At 43.4% G+C, this 21,903-nt stretch overlaps 1 protein-coding gene across 3 annotated transcripts in view; it reads left to right on the top strand.

Moving 5' to 3' along the window:
• The window catches only part of RAB23 (RAB23, member RAS oncogene family), a 57,579-nt gene that overhangs the window by 23,654 nt on the left and 12,022 nt on the right, over positions 1–21,903 (top strand). Inside the window, exons 1-3 of one of the 3 annotated variants that reach the window (XM_053286494.1) lie at positions 12,966–13,087; positions 17,048–17,259; positions 17,743–17,828. In XM_053286494.1, coding sequence (XP_053142469.1) covers positions 17,105–17,259; positions 17,743–17,828 — 241 coding nt within the window. In that variant the 5' untranslated portion in view covers positions 12,966–13,087; positions 17,048–17,104. Of the gene's footprint in view, positions 1–12,965; positions 13,088–13,128; positions 13,413–17,047; positions 17,260–17,742; positions 17,829–21,903 lie in introns of those variants that run through there. The other 2 variants (XM_053286493.1, XM_053286495.1) reach the window with 2 other exon arrangements.

Below are 21,903 nucleotides of genomic sequence, written 5' to 3'. Positions count from 1 at the left end.
AAAGTATTATCATCAATTCTATAATAAACAATATAATAAACATTGTTAAAATTGAAACAGCAATTCAAATCTCATACCTTATCAGCTCTGTGTTCTTTCTAAGGATAGCATTTTGTATGTAAGAAATCACATTGAAAGAGAGCTATATATACATTTAACAAAACACCCAGAGGGCTTCAATTTACAATCATGAACCTTGAAACTCCTGCATGCAGTCAATCTAAATAAGCTGAGTCATACTGCTCGTAAGGAGACCAAATATTCAACTACCAGCATTGTTCACTCAAAAAGTCATAGCAAAGATCCATTATAAATGAAGCAACCCGTATCCACCCAGGATTAGTAACATATGATCCCAAAGGAACCATCAACAATAAAGGAAGATAAACAAACAACCAGAGGCAGAATCGCCCACTCTAAAATGGGGCTGAACTCTCATTAGAGGAAACATGCCAGGTCCAAATGCGTATTCAGACCCCATACCTATAAATAAGTTCAGCTTCTTTACGCATAAGGATTTTCCGGGCATCCTCTCTCCTGCCAATGTGTGGTTTGTATTTAAATAGAATACAAACATTGAAGTCATTTTCAGAATGTTGCTCATCAATGAAATGAGGGGTTAAGGGAGCCTCCATATTACAATTTCTAACTCTTGAAATATGTTCAGAAATCCTCGTTCGAAGAGGGTGTGTGCTCATTCCAATATATATCATGGGACAAGTACAGGCAATCATATAGACTATATATTTTTTTGTACTACAATTCCCAAAACAATCCAGGAGCACTGTTGATAGTTGGAATATATACTGATGTATACTGATTTATCATTCAGAATCACCTCACAAGTCTTACAATGGCCACATGGAAATGTACCCCTTATATCATCTTTGTGACATGGTGTTCTGTCAACATCTGCTCTAACCAAAATATTGCCTAAGTTTCTAGCATTACGAAAGGCCACAATAGGTAACCTTTCACAACCTGGGGTGTCATCAATTAAATGCCAATGTCGTCTAACCAAATTTTTAATTTGATATCCTAATGTAGAAAACTCTAGGGACCATGTCAGCCGCTGTGTAATAGGTTTTCTAAAAGATTTAAGTAGAGCAGATCTATCCATAGATCTAGCTCTAGTAATGGCCTTAGATAGAACTGTATGAGGATAACCTCTGTCCCTAAATTGGGCTAACATAATATTGGCTTCCCTTTCAAATTCTGTAGAATCAGTGGCAATACGTTTAATTCTTAATAATTGACTATAGGGGATGCTATCCTTTATTTGTTTAGGGTGCCATGAAGAATAATGTAAATAAGATCTTCTATCTGTAGGTGTGGTATAAACTCCAAAAGTAAGATACCTCTCATTATTTAATCGCACCCTAGTATCCCAAAAAGGAATGTTCTGGTCATTAATTTGGCCTGTAAACTGAATCTGAGGGTGAATCTCATCCATCCATTGCATGAACTCCTGTATATTGTCTGGGTTGGTGTAAATAAAAAAAAATCATCCAAATACCTCCAAAACATATAAATTTGAGAAAGAAATGGGTTAACTTGAGGATTCAAATAATATTTGGTTTCCAGGGAATTCATAAATAGAATGGCCACATCCAGAGTTACTGGTGAGCCCATAGCAACTCCTCTGATTTGTAAATAGAATTGCTGCTGAAATTTAAAGTAATTTTTTTCAAAGATGAAATCTAGCAATTCAAGTAAAAAGAAAGTAAATGCCTGTAGGCAGGCATTTAGAGAATGAGTGCCATTTCCTGAAGATGAAATGGAGAAGTAGATTTGGGTGTCATCAGCATACTAATAACACCCAGCACCAAATCTCCTGATGACCTCACCCAACAGTTTCATGTAGATATTAAAAAGCATTGGTGACAGAATGGAGCCCTGGGGGACTCCATATAACAGCTCCCGTTTTGAGGAGCAACTGTCACCAAGCTCCACCATCTGGAATCTACCCGAGAAATAGGAGCAGAGCCACTGCAAAGCAGTGCCCCCAACTCCCCTAGGCAGTCCAGAAGGATACCATGGTCAATGGTATCGAGCACTGCCGAGAGATCAAGAAGAACCAGCAGAATCACACTCCCTCTGTCGATTCCCCAGTAAAGGCCATCCATCAGGCCAAACAAGGCCATCTCAACCCCATAGCCAGCTCTAAAGCCAGTATGAAATGGATCTAGAGAATCAGTTTCCTCCAAGACTGCCTGGAGCTGGTCAGCCACCACCCTCTCAACCACCTTGCCCAACCAAGGGAGATTGGAGATTGGCCTGTAACTATCCGTAGCTAAGGGGTCCAAGGAAGGTTTCTTTAAGAGTAGTCTAACCATTGCCTCCTTCAGACAAGGGGGCACCCTATCCTCCCTCAGCGATGCATTTACGATATTAACTAGGCCACCTCCAACAATCTCCCTGCTAGACAGAAGCAGCCAAGTCGGGCAAGGATCCAGAGAACAGGTGGTAGGCCGCACCGTCCCAAGCAGCTTGTCCACATCCTCAGGAGTCACAGATTGAAACTGATCCAATCTAATACTGCAAGAGGGATTGCTGGATACCTTCTTCATATACCCTGCAGAAACTGTGGAGTCCAAGTCGGCTCAAATACAGGAGATTTTGTTGGCAAAGAACCCATTAAAAGCATCACAGCAGAATGTCTCCGGGGACTGATTTAAGGCAGAAGGAGCAGAAATTAAACTCCTCACAATCCGGGATAGCTCTGCTGAGCGAGAACCCGCAGCCACAATGCACCCAGAACAAAATCTCTTTTTTGCTGCACGCACTGCCACCGCATAAGTCTTCAAATGTATTCATTTTAAAAGTGAGCCTAGGTACAGGATCCCCAACATTCAGTATACAGATAGGAAGTTTACTACTATTTATGTACTGAACATGTGAATAACTGTACATGCATACAGATCCCTACATTCACACACTGTACATAGATTGTATGTGTAGTGACCATAATGTGTAAATAAGGGTGTCCCAGCCTACCTCACAGGGTTGTTGTGACAGTAAGTATGTGTAGGACTGGACTGAGTAAGTAAGTAAGTACAGGATTCAACTGTGGGGTTCTTTTAAAATTCCCAAGTAGAAAGTGCAGAGAGCTAGCAGAGTCCAGGCAACAATTGCCACCATTACTGCTATGAATGCTTTTCTTTCTTTCTTTCTTTCTTTCTTTCTTTCTTTCTTTCTTTCTTTCTTTCTTTCTTTCTTTCTACAAAAATGGGATAATTCTATGCATGCTGCCTTGAGCTCCTTGAAGGAAAGGCAGAATCTGAATGTGATAAATATATTTGTTATGTAGCTGTAGGCAGCACAAGTGCATTACTAGAAATAATAGTGTAATTCTCATTTGGTTCATTCCTACCAGCTGTCTGCCCTTTCTCTTTTTGGAATGTTAAGAACCAAAAATTCATTCCTAGCTGAATCCTGTACACACACAACCCAGTGCTATGCATGCTTACTCCATAATGTCAATAGGGCTTACACTGAAGTAAAGTGTGCATATGACTGCCTCCTTAGGATGCAAGTGTTTCAGTATCTGATTTTTCAGGCCAGTTGCTGTCCAGTCAGGTTGTTTTTTTCTTTCTTAGCGATGACATTTTCAGACAAAATGATGCACCATCAATGACTAACAATGCACACTCAACCTATTATTGATCCTTATTACTGAAGTGCCAGAACAGGTATTAATAGTCCTAGTAAAGAGTACTGTATAATTTACCTACTGTTGGGAAATTCACCACCAAGTGAATCAGCAAGTGCAGGAGGCGCTATAAAATATGTGAGCATGTGAATACTATGAGGTGGATACATGTACCTGTGTGCTCATGTCATTATTACAAACTACCATGGAAAACCTCTTTTTCTGAATAAATCCCCGCCAACCAGAAACACATTATAAAGCTGTCAAACTTGAAAGCAAATCTTGTAGGGTGACGACGGGTGCATTTCAGTAGTCTACTGGTGTGCTGATAGAGTTTCAATCCTTTTGTTTGATTGCTTTCTTTGCAGTTCTTGCAGCATACATTTAGGACAAATATACATTATCAAATAACCAATAATCAGTAACTGTGATCATGGAAAGGTTGGATTGTTCTTCTCATACTTAGTCATACAGGTTTAAGTCCCTATGATCTTTTGTTTGCTCCTCTTTGTCTGTGTGCTCACGCCAGGCAACAGATGACTTCATAACCTTAAGTAACCTCCTATCCCTGTCCTGTCCACCCTTCCCTTTGCCCTGCCACATTACTAACAACGAGAGTAACTAATGCCTGTTCCAGACAGGCTGAAATAAAGAATGAGAGGTAGGGCTAGAAACAACTCAGACATACTCATCTGCTCTGGACTTTAATGGTCGTGTTTTCCTCTTCATTCTTTCCACCAGCATTCCTGCAGAAGGCCATCTGGAGAGTATAAATGCTGCAATCCACTGAGAAGGCCTTTCATAGTAGCTTCCTTTTCAAAGTGGTTCAGTACAAGCCCTCTTCAGACTACCAAAAAAAGAAAGGCACTGTACATGAGCCAGCGTGGTATAGTGGCTAGAGTGCTGGACTAGGACCGGAGAGACCCGAGTTCAAATCCCCATTCAGCCATGATACTAGCTGGGTGACTCTGGGCCAGTCACTTGTCTCTCAGCCTGACCTACTTCACAGGGTTGTTGTGAGAAGAAACCTAAGTATGTAGGAGCTCTGGGCTCCTTGGAGGAAGAGCAGGATATAAAATGTAAAATAATAATAATTATTATTATTATTACAGTGTCCAAAGCAGGTCGGGCAGTCCTGCCCCGGGCATGTCACTAACCCTCCCGCCCTCCTTCAGGCTTATGGCATTTGTATGAAGAGACTAACGCCATATGATTGCACCCATTTCCATTATCACGCTTAAGGCATTTGCCTCTTCAGATGAATGCTGTAACTGTGAAAAGCATGGACATGCTGAGGTGGGACTTCCGCAGCTGCTTTGCACGCTGTAATACTGTAAAGGTAAAGTGTGCCGTCAAGCCGATTTCAACTCCTGGCGCCCACAGAGCCCTGTGGATTTCTTTGGTAGATTACAGAAGGGCTTTACCATTGCCTCCTCCCGCATAGCATGAGATGATGCCTTTCAGCATCTTCCTATATCGCTGCTGCCCGATATAGTACTAGCAGGGATTTGAACCAGCAACCTTCTGCTTATTAGTCAAGCATTTCCCCACTGTGCCACTTGTACTTGTAATCGTGTACAGCATCCTTTTTCTTTCTTTGGTAGTCTGAACAGGGCTACAGCTAGCATATATTTGGATATGGGCATGAGGATTGTCTCACTTCTATGCGTAGGAAGATACCCATAAATATGTATGCAAAGAGGAGTAGGAAATGGGGAGGTGGGTGGGTGGTGGAGACTCCAAAATGCTGACCTGCTTCCTTTAATGTGGCCATATTTGGCAGAGAGATGATCCAGGGAAAAACTTAGGCTTGGGCCTTCCTCCTGCACATGCCCCAACACTGTCACTATGAACCAATACATTGGGGCCCCTCAGCCTTGTGGAACTTCAGATCAGTGTGCCCTTCCTCTCTGCACCCTTAGGTAGAGGTTCTAGGGTCCTATAAAACTGTAAAATCAGAATATGAGTGTATGTGGAGAAAAATAAACCAAGCCAGAGCCATGCATTTATCTGTCACTCTCCCCCCCAGCCCCGCCCCCAGCCATGCATTTATCTGTCACTCTCCTCCCCTAAGATGTGGCAAGAAAAGAAAGGAAAGTGCCCCGTGCATATTTAATGCTGGAACCACCATTTGACAATAAACCTGAGGAAGTTTAACTTACAGGGTGCTGTGCTCACTCAAGTCACAAAGAGGTTGCAATCCTGTGCCTACTTACCTGGGAATAAGCCCCATTAAGCACAGTGGGCCTTATTTCAGAGTAAACTGGCCTAGGTTCACTCTGGTGCATAGTACTGCAGCTTTAAATATGTAAATACTTGACAAAACACAGCCTCTGTCCCTCAGCATAAGTGAGAGATTTCAAAACCAAATATGCACCACTTACCTGGATAAAGAAGGCTAAATTTAACTTACTTGTTTGGCCTGGCCTTCCAAGTTTGGTTTAAAAAAAAGTATTTTAATTAGTTTTAAATGGTTTTTAATTATTTTTATATTGTTTTTAGCATTGTGTTTTAAATTGTGTGTGTTTTTATGTCTTTTTAAATTTGTTGTACACCACCCAGAGCCTTTGGATGGGGCGGTTTATAAACATAATAAATAAATAATAAATAATAATAAATGGTTTCAAGGAACTGGAAACATTTTCAGCTTACACAGCTGAGTTAGGACAACACAACAGCAAGTTCCAGCTATTGTTCAGTAGTGGGAAATTAGAAGTTATGATCAAAGACAGAAAAGGCAAAACACATTATCACCAGGGTTTTAAGTTTAGAAATGGCATCATATTAATCCCATTTGGACATAAACGTAACAAAACTCATAGCTCACATCTCGACTGTTTACTCTCTTAACAGCTTGATCCTACCCATGTTTACTAAGCTAGATATTAGGAAGAATTTCCTAAATGTCACAGCTGTTCAACAATGGAACAGTCTGTCTCTTGCAGTGGTAGACTCTATTCCACTGGATGGTTTCAAACAGAGGCTGGATGGCGATCTGTGTTCTGGCACTGAGCAGAGGGTTGGAATAGAAGACCTCCAAGATAGCTTTCAGTTCTAAAATGGTATTATTCTGTGACTTAGAAACAAGTCCATTCTGAGTTTAAAGAATTAATTTGCAAGTATAACACTATCCAGATGTTAGAGTAGAAAACTCTGTCCCCGTCCTGAAATGCTCTGAAGCCCTTGCCCAACTCTCTAGGATTACAGTGTTTGCCTAAAGAGACAAACACTGTACTCCTGAAGGTATCTGCCCTGTGATGCAGTGTTCCTCTTCAAACACTGTCTGTCACTGTAGAAGGCTGAGGGTGGGATTTCAGAGCATGTCGGCACATGGGCAGGGCTTCCAAGCACTTTTTTTTTGCAGATGCCATGCACAAGTATAGTGTCCCCACTTTGCATTACATCTGGACAAGGCTTGTGTGTGTTAAAGACCATAGCAGATTGTACAGACTGGGAGTCCCATCCTATGGGAATACGTCACGCTTAATCGAACATAACTCACTCCCAAGTAATTGTGCACCAAATTGCAGTATGTTATCGGTCTCCCGTTCTTTTCCTCTCCGTCTTACTCAAATATCGAGGGATCCAAGCTCTAGTACACAGTCAGTGAGCCCTCTTCCTTTTTCTACTCATTGTATCTGTATAGGATGATGCACAGAACCTTACCCAAGATGACAAGCGAAACAATGAAAGATTGTTCTTCAATTATCTCAGGTCATGTCTGAGTAAACAAATACAAGGTTGAAGTGTCTTATGGGGCACTGCTGTATTGCCACACATTAATTTCAATTATTTTGTGACTTCAGCAAGTACCTCTTGCCTGTGCTACTTAGGCAAGGCACAACTGTGAATCCACTGAGCATCACCAAAACCCTCCCTCAAACTAGATAGAAGTTAAATTAAGCTACATATTTCAGAACACATCAAAATAAAAAACGAACTTCCCATTTTCCTCAGGATTCAAACAGCATGGCTTCTGCAAGTGGCCTGCGTGTTTTCTTTCCCCATTTTGTTAGGGAGTCACACCCCTTTTGCAGCTAAAAAAGTCCTTGGGAAGGCAATTAATTCGGATCAGAGGAAGTGCCTTTCTGCGCAGGGCGTAGCAAGGTTGGAGTGAGCCCAGAGACAAGATTTGAAAATGGCGCCCCCTCACTGAAGCTGAGCTCATGAAGTAAAGAAATCTTAAATGAGGCTGAATAGTGGAAACAAAAAGCATAGATAGATAGATAGATAGACAGACAGACAGACAGACAGACAGATAACCTATGTGTCACAACAGAACATCACCCTAAATTATTTTTTAAAAATGTTTTGTAAATTGTGGACGATGCAAGTCATTTAATGATACTATTGTTGTTGTTGTTGTTGCATTTATATACCGCCTTTCATTAAAAGACAACCCCAAGGTGGTTTACAAAAGTTAAAACATACAATAAAAAGGCAATAAAAACATCAAGCTAAAAAATATAAAAACATATAAAATACAGGCATAAAAACAATACAACAGGTAAAAACACACAGAAGCAGCAGTAAAAACGATTATGTAAAAGCCTGGGTAAAAAGCCAAGTTTTAACAAGCTTTCTAAAAGCCGTGATGAAGTCCGAGGAGCGAATGGCCACTGGGAGAGCATTCCAAAGTCTGGGAGCAGCAACAGAGAAGGCCCTGTCCCGAGTGCACGACAGCCGGGCCTCTCTCATTGTCGGCACCTGAGAGGGAGCAGGGCCCCCTCAGATGTCCTCGTCAAGTGGGCAGCAACCCTTGGGAGCAGGCGGTCCCTCAAATACTAGAGAAAGACATGGTGTTCTGGTAGCTCCAGGTCTTAACACTCACATCAATTTCAGAGGATGAATGTAACTGAAGGAAGCCTGGGCAGGTGCACGGCTGGGGGGAGTCAGTCATGTGACTTGCCTCTGGGCCCCCCCCAAGGCAGTGGGCCTCCAGACAACTGTCTCCCCTTGCCCTGTTATAGTTACACCCCTGTTTCTGCGTATCCTAATCAATTCCATGTGTGCCCCACCACTTCCAGAATATGCTTAGCATCAAAGTGGTCAGAGCCCCAAAATGTGTAGCATCCTGAACTGGCAGTGAGTGGGATTAGGGACATGGAATGCATGCTTCATGGCACGCATCCTATGACTGTCATCATTTTTCTCTGCTGCTCTCTAGGACACTATAAAAGCTTGATTGGGCCAGTTATCTTCCTTCTCTCCAGCCCCTGTTTTCTTTTCTATTACTTCAACTGACGCTCAACTGGTTTTAACATTCTGTGGCTCCTGGAGGCCAAAGAGCATGTTCAGTCTTCACTGGGTTGACTTGAATAATGCAATAATAGCATTGGAGGGAGCCTTGTAGTGGAGCATCCAATCCAACACCCTGCTCAATGCAGGTAATCCAGAGCTTGAGCATCCTTAACAGACTGGTGTGCAGCCTCTGCTTGAAGATCTGCAATACAGTAGTGCTCCTTTGTCAGGTAGCTGGTTCTATTGTCAAACTGTTTTTTACTTTTAAGATGACTCTCCAAATAATTCAATCAAGATCTACCCTCCTGTATGTTAAATTCATTAGATCTAGTCCTGCCCTCTCTGGCAAATCTTTGCCCTCTCCTATACCTTTAGGTATTTGGAGAATACAATCATGCCCTGCCCCAGTCTTCTCTTCTCCAGGTTCCTCACTGGGTTTGTTTTCCAGACCCTGCTCACCATCTTTGTTGCACTGTTCCAATTCTCTGAACCTGTTTCAATGTGTCTACATCCTTCCTAAAGTGTGGCTCCCAGAACGGGACAGTGTTCCAGATGAGGTCATAAGAACATAAGAACAGCCCTGCTGGATCAGGTCCAAGGCCTATCTGGTCCAGCATCCTGTTTTGCACAGTGGCCCACCAGATGCCGCTGGAAGCCACAGGCAGGAGTTGAGGGCATGCCCTCTCTCCTGCTGTTACTCCCCTGCAACTGGTACTCAGAGGCATCCTGCCTTTGAGGCTAGAGGTGGCCGTTCGCCCTCTGACTAGTAGCTGTTGATAGACCTCTCCTCCATGAAGTCATCCAAACCCTTCTTAAAGCCATCCAGGTTGTTGGCTGTCACCACATCTTGTGGCAGAAAATTCCACAAGTGGATTATGTGTTGTGTGAAAAAGTACTTCCGTTTGTTGGTCCTAGATTTCCCGGCAATCAATTTCATGGGATGATCCCTGGTTCTAGTGTTATGGGAGAGGGAGAAGAATTTCTCTCTGTCCACTTTCTCCACACCATGCATGATTTTATAGACCTCTATCATGTCTCCCCGCAGTCGTCTTGTTTCTAAACTAAAAAGCCCCAGGTATTGTAGCCTTGCCTCATAAGAAAGGTACTCTAGTCCCCTGATCATCTTGGTTGCCCTCTTCTGTACCTTTTCCAGTTCAACAATGTCCAACAAGGTCTGAATAGTATGGAAAATAGTGGAACTACTGCTTCTCATGACTATAGTTTTATTAATGCAACCTAAAACCATGGTAGCGTTTTTTTGGTAGTGGCATTACACTTCTGAGTCATGTCTAGTTTGTGATGAACTGCAATCCCAAAACCCTTTTCACATGTACTACTGCCAAGACAGTTATCTCTCAAGCTACATCTGTGCATTTGTTGTGATGGGGGGCAGTGTTTTGGCTAAGAGCAGAGCTCTATTGAATTTCATTTTAATTTCTCCCCAGTTTTCCATTCTATCAAGGTCATTTGGTATGTTATTCCTCTTTTTGAGGAGTTCACTGTCCCTCCCAGTTTTGTATCATCTAATGAGGATTCCCTCCACCCCTTCATTTAAGCCACTGAAAAATGTCAAAGAGTACCGGGCTCCACATAGAGCCCTGCAGCACCTTACTCAAGACTCCCTCAAGTTTGATGAGGAGCCATTTTTTCACTCTCTTTGCATTTGTTTTTCCAACCAGTTGTAAATTCACCTGATGGTATTATCAACTATGTCCACAGCATTCCCACAATCCATGTAAATGGGAGACATGTGAGCGCTGTAAGACATTCCCCTTAGGGGATGGGGCCTCCCTGACATCTCCAAGATAGGGCTGAGAGAGAATCCTGCCTGTAGCCTTGGATAAGCCTAGAGATGTACATATCAGGCAGTATAAAAATATGATAATATAAATAAATGAATGAATAAATAAATAAATAAATAAATAAATAAACCACAGCCAGTCTGTATAGACAATACTAAGCTAGATGGACCAATGGTCTGACCCGGTATAAGGCAGCTTCCTATGTTCCTTGATCCTAAGATGATAGATAGATGGATGGATGGATGAAGTGCCATCAAGTCAGTGTCAACTCTTAGTGGCCACATAAGATTCTCTCCAGGATGATCTGTCTTCGACTTGATGACCACAAGATTCTCTCCAGGATGATCTGTCTTCAGCTTGGCCTTGAAGGTCTCTCAGTGATGCATTCATTGCTGTCATAATAAAGTTCATCCACCTGGCAGCTGGTCATCCTCTTCTCTTTCCTTCACCTTTTCCCAGTATTATGGACATCTCAAGGGAGCTGGGTTTTTGCATAATATGTCTGAACTATGATAGTTTGAGCCTGGTCATTTGTGCCTCGAGTGAAAATTCTGGATTGATGTGTTCTATGATCCATTTGTTTGTTTGTTTTCCTGGCTGTCCATGGTATCCTCAAAAGTCTTCTCCAGCACCAAAGTTCAAAAGCGTCAATGCTTTTTCTATCTTGCTTCTTCAAAGTCCAGCTTTCACATCCATAGAGTGTCATGGGAAAAACCATTGTCTGAACGATTCTAATCTTTGTAGGTATAGACACAGCACAGCATGTCATATATATGAGATATATATATTCATAGCAAACCTATGCTCACTTCTGCTAACATTGCATTGTTAGCAAGATTCTTACAGATAATTTGGAAAAAGCATTTGGTGGCATGAAGCCCAAGCCCTGATGAGTTCATGGCAATCTTTGGTATCTTCAGCAATGGCTACTAGAAGAATACACAAAAAAGCTGCTACCTTTCCAGACTTCATAAAAGATCTTCCAACTTCAAATGTCTTTTTTTCTTTTTTAGTTTACAAAATAATATTTTTCAACATCCCGGAGAAAGTTCCCTACATATGCATAAATCCCTACCTTGTCCATGGGTGGTCCTGTTTCATTGCCCTACAGATATGCATGGGGCCACCAGATTCATCATTAACTGAGATTAAGTTGGTAAAATGTGAGAAATGGGAGAGGATAAACAACTGGTAAATTTCTCTCTCACACATACACCTATTCACATTCATAGTGCAAGAGAAGACTGCAGAGCTCTGGGTCTAATGGGTAGCTTCCTGATCACTTTGCCCTGAACCATCACAGTCTAGTGCTGTAGCAGTTTAGGGCTCTTCTGGATTTGGCAGGAGCAGAATCTGGGTCAGCAGGGTTACACACCTAATTCCCTTTCCAAGCTGACAGGGGCCCAATCAGCCCCACCCTTTTTCCCTTCCCCCATCCTTCAACAATGCCCTCAAACATTTTGTGCTCCAGGAACGCAATCAGCTTACATAGTCCATACTCAGGACGGGGGTGGGGCTGTCTTTTAATATTTTTTTACATATCCAAGTCCCCCACATGGTGAGTCTCATATTCCTGGTCAAAGTCCAACCCTCTAAACACAAACACTGAGCCATTTTGGAAGGGCGGCATATTAAATAAATAAATAAATAAATAAATAAATAAATAAATAAATCCTAATCGTAACTGGGGTATTAATCAGTTACGATTTGTATGGAGTATCGGTGTCCTGCGTCTGCCACAATAAGTAATACAAAAACCAAATTGTGTTGTTTGTGCCTATGGCTGCAAATGCAATCCAAGGGGCACTGCTTTGGACGTATGTCCTACTGAACTCAGAAGGATTTATATTTGCATAGACAATCTTGCATTTCATGGCCAGTACTGTAGTGGAGAAACAAGATACAAATACCTTAAATAAAATAGACTAAACCGCAACCCATGCACGCACACACCCCGAGGATAACATTTCATATCACGCATCTGACGAAGCTGGATTGCTGTAGTGCACAAAAAGTGATGCTACAATAAATGTGTTACTCTTTAAGGTACCATGAGATGCTTTGTTGGTTTTGCTACAACTGACTACTAGGCACGACTTCTTCTCCGATCGATTGCTGTCGACTCCTAGCGATCACCTTCCGTGTGATTCTCTTGGCAGAAGACAGGAGTGTGGTGTGCGAATTCAGCCTCAGAAAAGCTGGCAGAGTTGTATGCCTCTCGGTCAGACCCAGGCGCTGCTCATCGCATGTGGCGCGTTTCTCTCTCTGCAGTCATTCCTCCTCCTCCCCCCCACCCCGCCGCACTCGGGCCAAGCGAGGCTGTTGAATCCCGCCCCCACAGAAGGAAAGCAGCAGCAGCAGCAGCAGCAGACGGGTGGTGCCGGCGTCGGAGGTAAGCAAGCTTTGCTTTCTCCCGGTCCCCAAGGAAGGCGGGGCGGAGGAGAGGAGCCGGGGGAGGGTGGCCTCCCCAGCGGGTCCCACGACCGCGCTCCTCCTGACGGTGTTTCCGGGAGCGTGCGTGTGCCGTGGCGGAGGGAAAGCCGGGATGTGCGTCCGGGTTGGGCCGCCGCCGGCTCCGCGTCTCCTGGCTGCCCGCCTCGGCGGAGGCGCCCCTCTCGCCTGACACGCGCGCAGAACCCGGCGAGGGACGCCGCTGGGCTTGGAGGGGGGCTGGGCCAGGCTGCAGCTCCGCGCGGCCTGCCTGGGCGGAGGAGGATGTAAGCGGGTTGTGTTGCGAGGAGACGGGCGTGGGGCGCTGCTGCCGCTGCTGCTGCGCTTGGGGATGGTCGCTGCTGGGGAAGGAATGGCCTGTGCAGGGGAGCTGGTCCGGGCTGGGCAGGAGGGCGGGCGGGGGAGGGGGTCAGACCTCGCCTCTGTGTGCATGTGAACAGGGAACGCGAAAGGGTGTTCTTCTTGCCGTCTTCGTCGACTTCACTTTTCTCCTCCCCATTCCTTCTTTCTTGACCCAGAATGGGAAGAATTTTCCTTGGACCTTGGTCACTGTTTAATTTCTAAGAGAAGACCAAGTCTGCTTAGAAGTCATCGGCTATGACCACCAGAAAGCTCCAGCTCCAATTTTATATAGTTCCGGTTACTCGATTATGAAATGGCGCTCAGTGTAGGCTCAGGAACCCCGTTTTCTTTGCTGCTGTTGCAGATTCCAGTTTCAAAGCTAACGCCTCAGACAGATTTTTCAAGGAAGCCTTGCAGATATGCTGGCACACATTTTCTACTTGTTGGTTCCCCTACACATAACTGTAACTTGACAGCTCTGGCAAGCTGCTTGTCCATAAAGCTAGACATCTGGTATTATGCATTCCATCTGGCTAACCACAGGTCTGGATATATGCAGCTTCCTTATACAGTCACTGTTGGTCCATCTAGCTGCCTTCATCAAAGCCTTGTTCACAAGTTAGTTTTGGGGTAACATGGTATGTACAAAATGATGTCTGATTAAAACCGTTAGTTGTACATGGCAAGCTTGTTTCCACTGAGTCGTTCTGCAGATGATATGTGCTACCATGAGCTTAGTAGGTCAGTATTGCTGGGAGAGAGAGAACTCTAGGAAGAGGTGCCAACTAGAGCATGGGTTTAGTGGTACAGTCCCTGATCTGGACTGTGGTGCCCATGCTGTAGCTTTTATGGTCTGGTGTAAGAGCTGCCAGCATAGGATTGGTGTCTTGCAGGTATCAGGTGCACTAACTGAATGCAAACAAGATCTGTAAAACCCTGTGGAAGTGCCCTGAAGCTTGGAAGTGCTAGTCTGAACTTCACACGGCAGCTTTTCCATGCAGTGACAGAAGATCTTGCACCATTGGGTCCTTCACATTGCATAGAGAGTTACATGTATTCCTGGTGGTGGTATGGAGACTTGACAAAATGTAGTAAACGGTTGCATACTACAGATTGCAACCTTGTGTGGAGCTCTTGCAAAGCAGAAACATGGTTTTGGTAACCTCCACAGGGGGACTGTGATATGTAAATTCACTCTTACCTGGAGTGTTGGGACTAGAACCTTTCTTTGTTTTAGTTTGGGAACTTTACTGTGATCGGTCGTAGTATATATTAGGGGTGGAATATGCCATGAGATACTGCTTAATGTAGAAAGGAGCTGAACTGTGGTTGTGTTGTTTTCTAACAATGGTGGTGATGGGAGGGAGGAACATGCTGGATTTTTGGGCAAACTTGATGTTGGGAGGAACATTGCACAGGGTGGGGAAGGAAATGGGCAACAGGTCATACTGAATGGAATGAGGCTGAATCCTCAGAGAGGAGAGAGGCTGCACTGACAGCTGTGTTAAGACTGGGTGTATCTTTGGAAAGGGTTCTTTGCAGTAACTGAGCGTGCCTGGAAAAATCACAGCATTGGCCAAGGTTAAGAGAGTTGGGGGAAGTCACTAAAATGAGATAATGTGCAGCTCTAAGGCCCTGCAGGACTTTAATAGTTCTGTAACTGAATGCTTTGTGTGGTACTGTTACAAAAGAAACCATGCACGTGTGACACAGGTTAGAAAGAAACCTTCTAACATGAAAAAGTATAAGTTTCTAAGCGCTTTGGTCTGGTATTATTAAAATAGCTTCTGTGGCCAACGGGTGTGGGGGTGGGGTGGGGAGATGTGGTCTGGACCACATCTTATTGCCTTTGTCTTCTCCCCAAGTGTCTCACTCTACTGTTAGAGTAACTGTCCCACTGCCACATAATTGAAAAGGGGCAGTCTACCCCCACCACAATGGGATGGCATGCTTGGGGGGGAGACATAAGCAGATATTCTGCTGCCCCAGACATTTAAGAGGGACCCAGGATGTATCATCTGAACCAGGGAGCAATGAGCTCTAGGGGATTATAATTCACCTTGACTGTCACGGGAGCTTAGGGGTTCAATACATTTGTGCTGACAGTAAAGAGTCCCTTTATATCCATGCAGCTGTACAATGTAACCTGATGTCTTGGGGAGAAGACAAAAGCAATAAGATGTGGTCCTCCAGACCACATCTCTACCTGGTTGGCCATAGAAGCTGATATTTACCAATACCAAACCAGAGGGCTTAGAAACTTAAACGTTTTCAATCAATTGGCTATTGACTGAGGAAATTTGAACCCATGCTGGACATCTGGGTATCTCAGTTGAAAGAGTTTATAAGTTGGTTAAACAGTTTAGGTCTCTAGATAAATATAACAATAACAATGCAGCTCCTTGATACTAGCCTCTTATTATAAGAAATTTCTTGAAGCAATATTACACACCCTTGTAAAAACAAACAAAAAAGCTTAAGTGTGCTAATTTATGTGATATTCTGCAGTTCAAGTTTTTTTAAAAATGAAGATGCAAAATAATTCTTTTTTTTTTTTTTTAAACCTGACCGGAAGTACTGTCGTGTCTAAGGGTGTCAGCTCTGACACAGGAAGTTTCCCGTTCAAATAGTGCCTCCACCTTGAACCCATTAGTTAGCATTAGACAAGCCATTGTTCTCTCAGCCATCCCCACTCCTTATCTGCAATGTTCAGTAATAATACAGATCTATATTATAGACTTACAGCAAGAATTATTGAGGGAGAGTATGTGAATTGCACTAAACATTCCAGAAGTGTTCTCTCTATATTATTACTATCAGCACACCAAGTGCAGTACAACAAAGGTGATGTACATATTTTTATAGCAAAAATAACTTTAAATTCTGATAGTTTGGTGGTTCCTGGTTATTTTAAACACATAGCAAAAAGGTTAGTGCTTATCCAGACTTGTGTTGCAATAGCGCGAGCATGTTATACTGGTGCAAAGATATGGCACAAGATCGTTCTGCAGAGATGATGTTCTGTTCCAGAGTCTAGTGCTATGCTTGTGCAAGACTCCACTCATATGGTTTCGCATCCTTTGTTGCATAAGCACTCTGGTGGTGCTACCTGTTGCACAACTTCTTGCAGCTCTGCAGACTTGAGTGCAAGGTTAGTCTGGATGTCAGCTGATCATTTTAACGTTCCAGACTTAACCATGTTGCTACACTTTTGTGAACATTGTACAAGGAATCTTTAGGTAAAGCTAGACTTCTTTGTCCTTGGTTTGGCACGGTAGACATACACCACACTGATTTTGACCTTTTCTCCAGTTGGGGTTACCAGGCAAGGGCTTGGTGCTCCTAGCACTAGTGCAAGAGGGGGACATAATGTATCCAGCATAACAAGCCCTTGAGCTGGCATGAGAGGACAGTAAGGCATTAATTTAGCATGACCGTTCCAGAGTCCAGGGTAAGTTTGTGAAAGAACAAGACATCAAAAGCAGATTTCTTTGTCTCTTGCTCTGATTACAAAATTATCCGTCCCCCCTCCTTTTCTTTCTTTTCTTTTTTTTTACAGATTGGGAAATCCTAGCTAAGGTTTTGAAGTAACAGCAGCCTTTTGTGATTTGCCAAGATGTTGGAGGAAGATATGGAAGTGGCCATCAAAGTGGTCGTGGTCGGGAATGGAGCTGTTGGAAAGTCCAGTATGATCCAGAGATATTGTAAAGGGATTTTTACAAAAGACTACAAGAAAACGATTGGAGTTGATTTCCTGGAAAGGCAAATTCAGTATGTATTTAACAAATGGGAGCTCAACTCTTTGCCTTTCTTTTTCTTTTTTGGTTAGTGCTGAGCTAATGTCTCCCAGGGGAAAGTGTTGTGACACTATTCTTTCTTTCCTTTACAGAACTAAAAGTGAGTCATTTATATGCTAATTGTATTCTGCAGTCTTTCCACACAAGTGCTGGATTTACCAGCTTGAATAATAAATGCAAACATACTTGCAATTTGTATGTGAAGGCTAACTCTCAAGAAATGACTACTTTGCCAGCATTGGTGTGATGAAATGGGAGGGTTGTGAGTGTACAAAAAGATCTGGTGGTATTTCTGGTTGTAAAACAGCATGTTTTATAAGAGAAATGAACATTCCAGTAAACTTGAATTTTATCCCCCCCCCCCACAAGTATTATTTCTCTATCCAATATTTTAAATAAGAAGTTTGTACACCTTTTATTGTGCATTTAATCAGTAACATGTGATGCTGATTTTTAGAATCCATGATGAAGATGTTCGACTGATGCTATGGGACACAGCAGGACAAGAAGAATTTGATGCAATTACTAAAGCTTATTACAGAGGTAAGTAGAATTATTAGTATACATCAGGCATCCCCAAACTGCAGCCCTCCAGATGTTGCTGAACTACAACTTCCAGCATACCCAGCCACAAAAAATTGTGTCTAGGGATGCTGGGAGTTGTAGTTCAGCAACATCTGGAGGGCTGCAGTTTGGGGATGCCTGGTATACATACTGTGATGTGGGGCTGAAGGTTTTCCACAGAATATTTTCCATTTCTAAAAGTTCATTGTTATATAAAATCAACTAGTAAAATAATGAATTGATAAAATGGGGCAGCTTACGATACCTGCACCATTGTTCTTTCTGTAATGCATAGCTCTTTGGGCATGCTAAAATTATTATGTGAATACTAATTAATGAGTATTTTAACATTTCTATGGGGTTTGTGTGTTTGTTAGCCTACTTTACTTAAGGAAAGTAAGCTTATTAGATCACCTGTCTCCGTGTGTGTCCCTGTCAACTTTGCAATGCCTGGACCAATATGAACCAAATTGGATACAGTTTTCGGGACACATAGGGACACCTCAAGGGTGTCGTTCATTATGATGTAATCCACCCCGATTCAAGATGGCAGACACGTAAACATTTGAGGTGCAAGTAGGCTAACTTGAGAATTGCCTAACTGATTTGAACCAAATTTGCTACCACTTTAGGGACACGTAGGAACACCTCAACGGCATAGTTTGTGGTGATGTCATCCACCCCGATTCAAGCTGGAGGATCCTTGAATCTTTGAGGCTCAAGTGGACTTACTTGTGAACTGCCTAACTGATTTGAACCAAATTTGCTACAGGTGTAGGGACACATGGGGACAACTCAGTGGCATTTGTGATGATGTCATCCACCCCAGTTCAAGATTGCAGACGTGTGAGTGTTAAAGGCAGAAGTGGACTAACTTGTGAGGATTGTAATTTTCAATTAAGATTATAGTGAAATGAAAGTAGGCAGATTAGTTCTTACCAAAACAACTCTTCTTGAATATAACATTTAACCTGCATTAAATTGAAAAAGATCAATAGATCTCCCCCCCCTCGTCAAAACTTCAATTCAAATAATTTTGGCTGTTGGAAAACCATTGAAAAATGTGTACCACATGTAGAATTAACATATCGTTGTCCCTGACCAAGCTGTAGGAAAGTGCACATATCTTGATTTGTGCACAGATTCGAAGCAGAGCTCCAGCATCTTTAAAAGTGAGGAGAACAAGTCTGTACCAGCTCCCACTCTGTTCCACACAGCTTCCTGCTGCTGCAGCGTGGTGGCAGTGGCTTGCCATGGGGCCATCATGGTTGTAGTTTGCTTACCATGCTAACTGGTTCATTTCTTTGAGAGTTTCTGTTCCAGGAATGTGTTCTGTGAGAGTTTCTGTGCAGGAATGTGTGGTGCTGGCATGGAATCTCTCCACATGATAAACCTAATCTAATTGGGATAGATATTATAGTTTCTCTGTGGAGTTAACACCATACAATTATTTTTTTGTGACCTTCATGTTGACGGTCCTAACATTTGACTGTTTTTCCAGTGTTGATATTGTTACCTTGTTCACACTTGATGCTTGGAATGACTAATTGGTTCTTCGTGGCCTCCCACTATGAAACTGCTGACATAATAAAATTGTTTAAATAGGTTTTCTTGGAGAGGGGAAGAATTCTACTTAGAACAAATTCTGGCTTATCTACAGAGGCTGCGTTTTAGGGGTGTGGAATAAAGGGTATTTGTTGAGTTGAAGTCCGTAGAATTTTGAATTAAAAAATTGGCATAGATTTCCAAAAACAAAATGACCTAGAATAATTTGCTCTAAGAATGTTTACTTTTCAGCCCACCCCCCACCTGAAGACAGTACTGGCTTTTCATGATGGTAATGTGGGGGTTCTACCTAGGAATATCCCTTCTGTGTCAGCAGTAATGGTTAATGGACAAACTGAGGTGTTTTCCCCTACAAATTTGAATGCTAAAAGCAACAAATGTTTAGCTAAGTGGCTTTTAAACTGTTGAATACTGCACATTCAGGTGGGCTCTAAGGCAACATCAAAACTAACAGAGACAAATCCCAAAGACCTGGACACTTGTTTGAAGCTTTCATTATGTACTGAATGATTTTAAATGTTAAACCAACAAATAGCAACCGTACAAGTTACTGGAAAGCAAGAAACCCCCTGCTACATGCATAGCTTTTGCCTTATGAGTGTATATACCTTTGTTGGAGTCTCACCATAGAGAACAAGTGTGGCAGTTGCATTTTATTTCAGAAGCCTTTCAAGCTTTTTCCTCTGCATATTAGTTGTGAGGCAAGGAAATGTGGATTGCAAAGAACAAATAAATTAGTACACTGATCTTTAATACTACATGTTTTAGAAACCATTGATCTAAAAATTGGAGCTCTGAAAATAAAAAATCCACTTGGCCAGAACTTATTTAAATATTTTCAAGTAGCCAAGTAATTTATTTATTTTATGACATTTATATCCTGCTTTTCCTCCAAGGAGCCCAGAGTGGTGTACATGGTTTATGTGGGGGAAGAATCAATAAAGACACCTCCTATGCTTTCATTGTTATACTGAAAAACCTCAAAGCTTTCTCTGGAAAGAATTTTTCTTATTGGAATATTCAATAAATCAATAAAATGTATGTTTTATTGATGTGGCCAATAGTTTTTAGAATTGGTTGGGTTTAAATATGTCTTCTTTAGGAATGGTTGTGCTGCTGCCTTCTTTAAGGAGGATGGGATCACTTCCTGTTTCAAGGAGGCTCTAACCACCTCTGAGACCCAAGGACCCAACTCTCTTCTGACAGCTTTAATTAGCTGGGATGGGCAAGAGTCCAGAGCACAGGTGGTAGGCCACATCACTCCAAGCAACCTGTTTACATTCTCAGATTGTACAAACTGAAAGTTATCATCACAGCAGGACCAGGTGCTGCACTGGATACTAGGGATGTGCACGGAACCATTCTGCGCTCCATTCTAGGAGCGCCAATCCGGTTCCATCTAGGGGTGTGCATGGACCGGTCCAGGGCCATGCAAGAGACCTCCGGACCGGTCCAGAATTCGGGCGGGGTGGGGAGTGTGGCTTTAAGGGCAGGGGGGTAGTACTCCCCCCGCCGCCGCCGCTGCTCTTCCCCCTCCGGCGCTAGACTTTGCTAAAACGTTTTTGAGGCGGCAGAGTTCCTCCCTGCCACCCCTGCCCCCATCATTGTCTCCTGAGAATACAAGCAGTAGAAGCTGGCGCCACGTATGCGCCCGTCACGCATACGTCATTGTGATGTATGCGGCGCGCGTGCCGGCAACGATGACGGGCGCATGTGTGGCGCCAGCTTCTACTGCTTGTATTCTCAGGAGACGACGACGGGGGCAGGGGCAGCAGGGAGGAACTCTGCCACCCCAAGAACATTTTAGAAAAGTCCAGCACCGGGGGGGGAAGAGCAGCGGGGGTGGGTGGGTTAAGTACTACCCCCCCGCCCTTAAAGCCACACTCCCCTCAGTGCCAGACCACGCCTCCGTGGTTCCATGCACATCCCTAGTTCCATCAACCAGCATTTGAGTCAGTTGGGAGGGGGAGGGTCTTTAAGGGGCAGGGGAGGCACTGCCTACCTGCCAGGCCCCATCCCTCTCCTTTCACCCCGCCAGCACTCTCGCAAAAAGCGGGCTTGTGGGGTTGCAGTGTGCCTCTCTGCAGCTCCGGTCAACATTGCAGTGCAAATGGTCGGCGCGTGTGTGCGTGCTGTGTGCACACATGTCGGCCATTTGCATTGCAATGCTGACCGGGGCTGCAGGGAGGTAAGCTGCAGCCTCGCACGCCCACATTTTGTGAGAGTGCCGGCGAGGGAAATGCAGTGGGGCAGGGCCTGGCAGCTAGGCAGCACCTCCCCTGCCCTTAAAAAATAAAAATAAAAACCCTGGGAGTGCACGGAACTAAGTTCTGTGGACATCCCTACTGGATACCGGAAACCTTCACTTCAGACTGCTGAAATGGTGTCCATATTGGAGTAGATTGAGCAATTTTATTGGGAAAATGCAATATAAATTGATGCTGAGGTTGTACCTGAGTTCATGGGTTTATATGTAATAAATCTTTAA

The sequence above is a fragment of the Hemicordylus capensis genome, chromosome 1, assembly GCF_027244095.1.
Source record: "Hemicordylus capensis ecotype Gifberg chromosome 1, rHemCap1.1.pri, whole genome shotgun sequence".
NCBI classification, from domain to species: domain Eukaryota; kingdom Metazoa; phylum Chordata; class Lepidosauria; order Squamata; family Cordylidae; genus Hemicordylus; species Hemicordylus capensis.
Note: the sequence above shows the minus strand (reverse complement) of the source record. Positions and strands in the feature narration are given on the sequence as shown.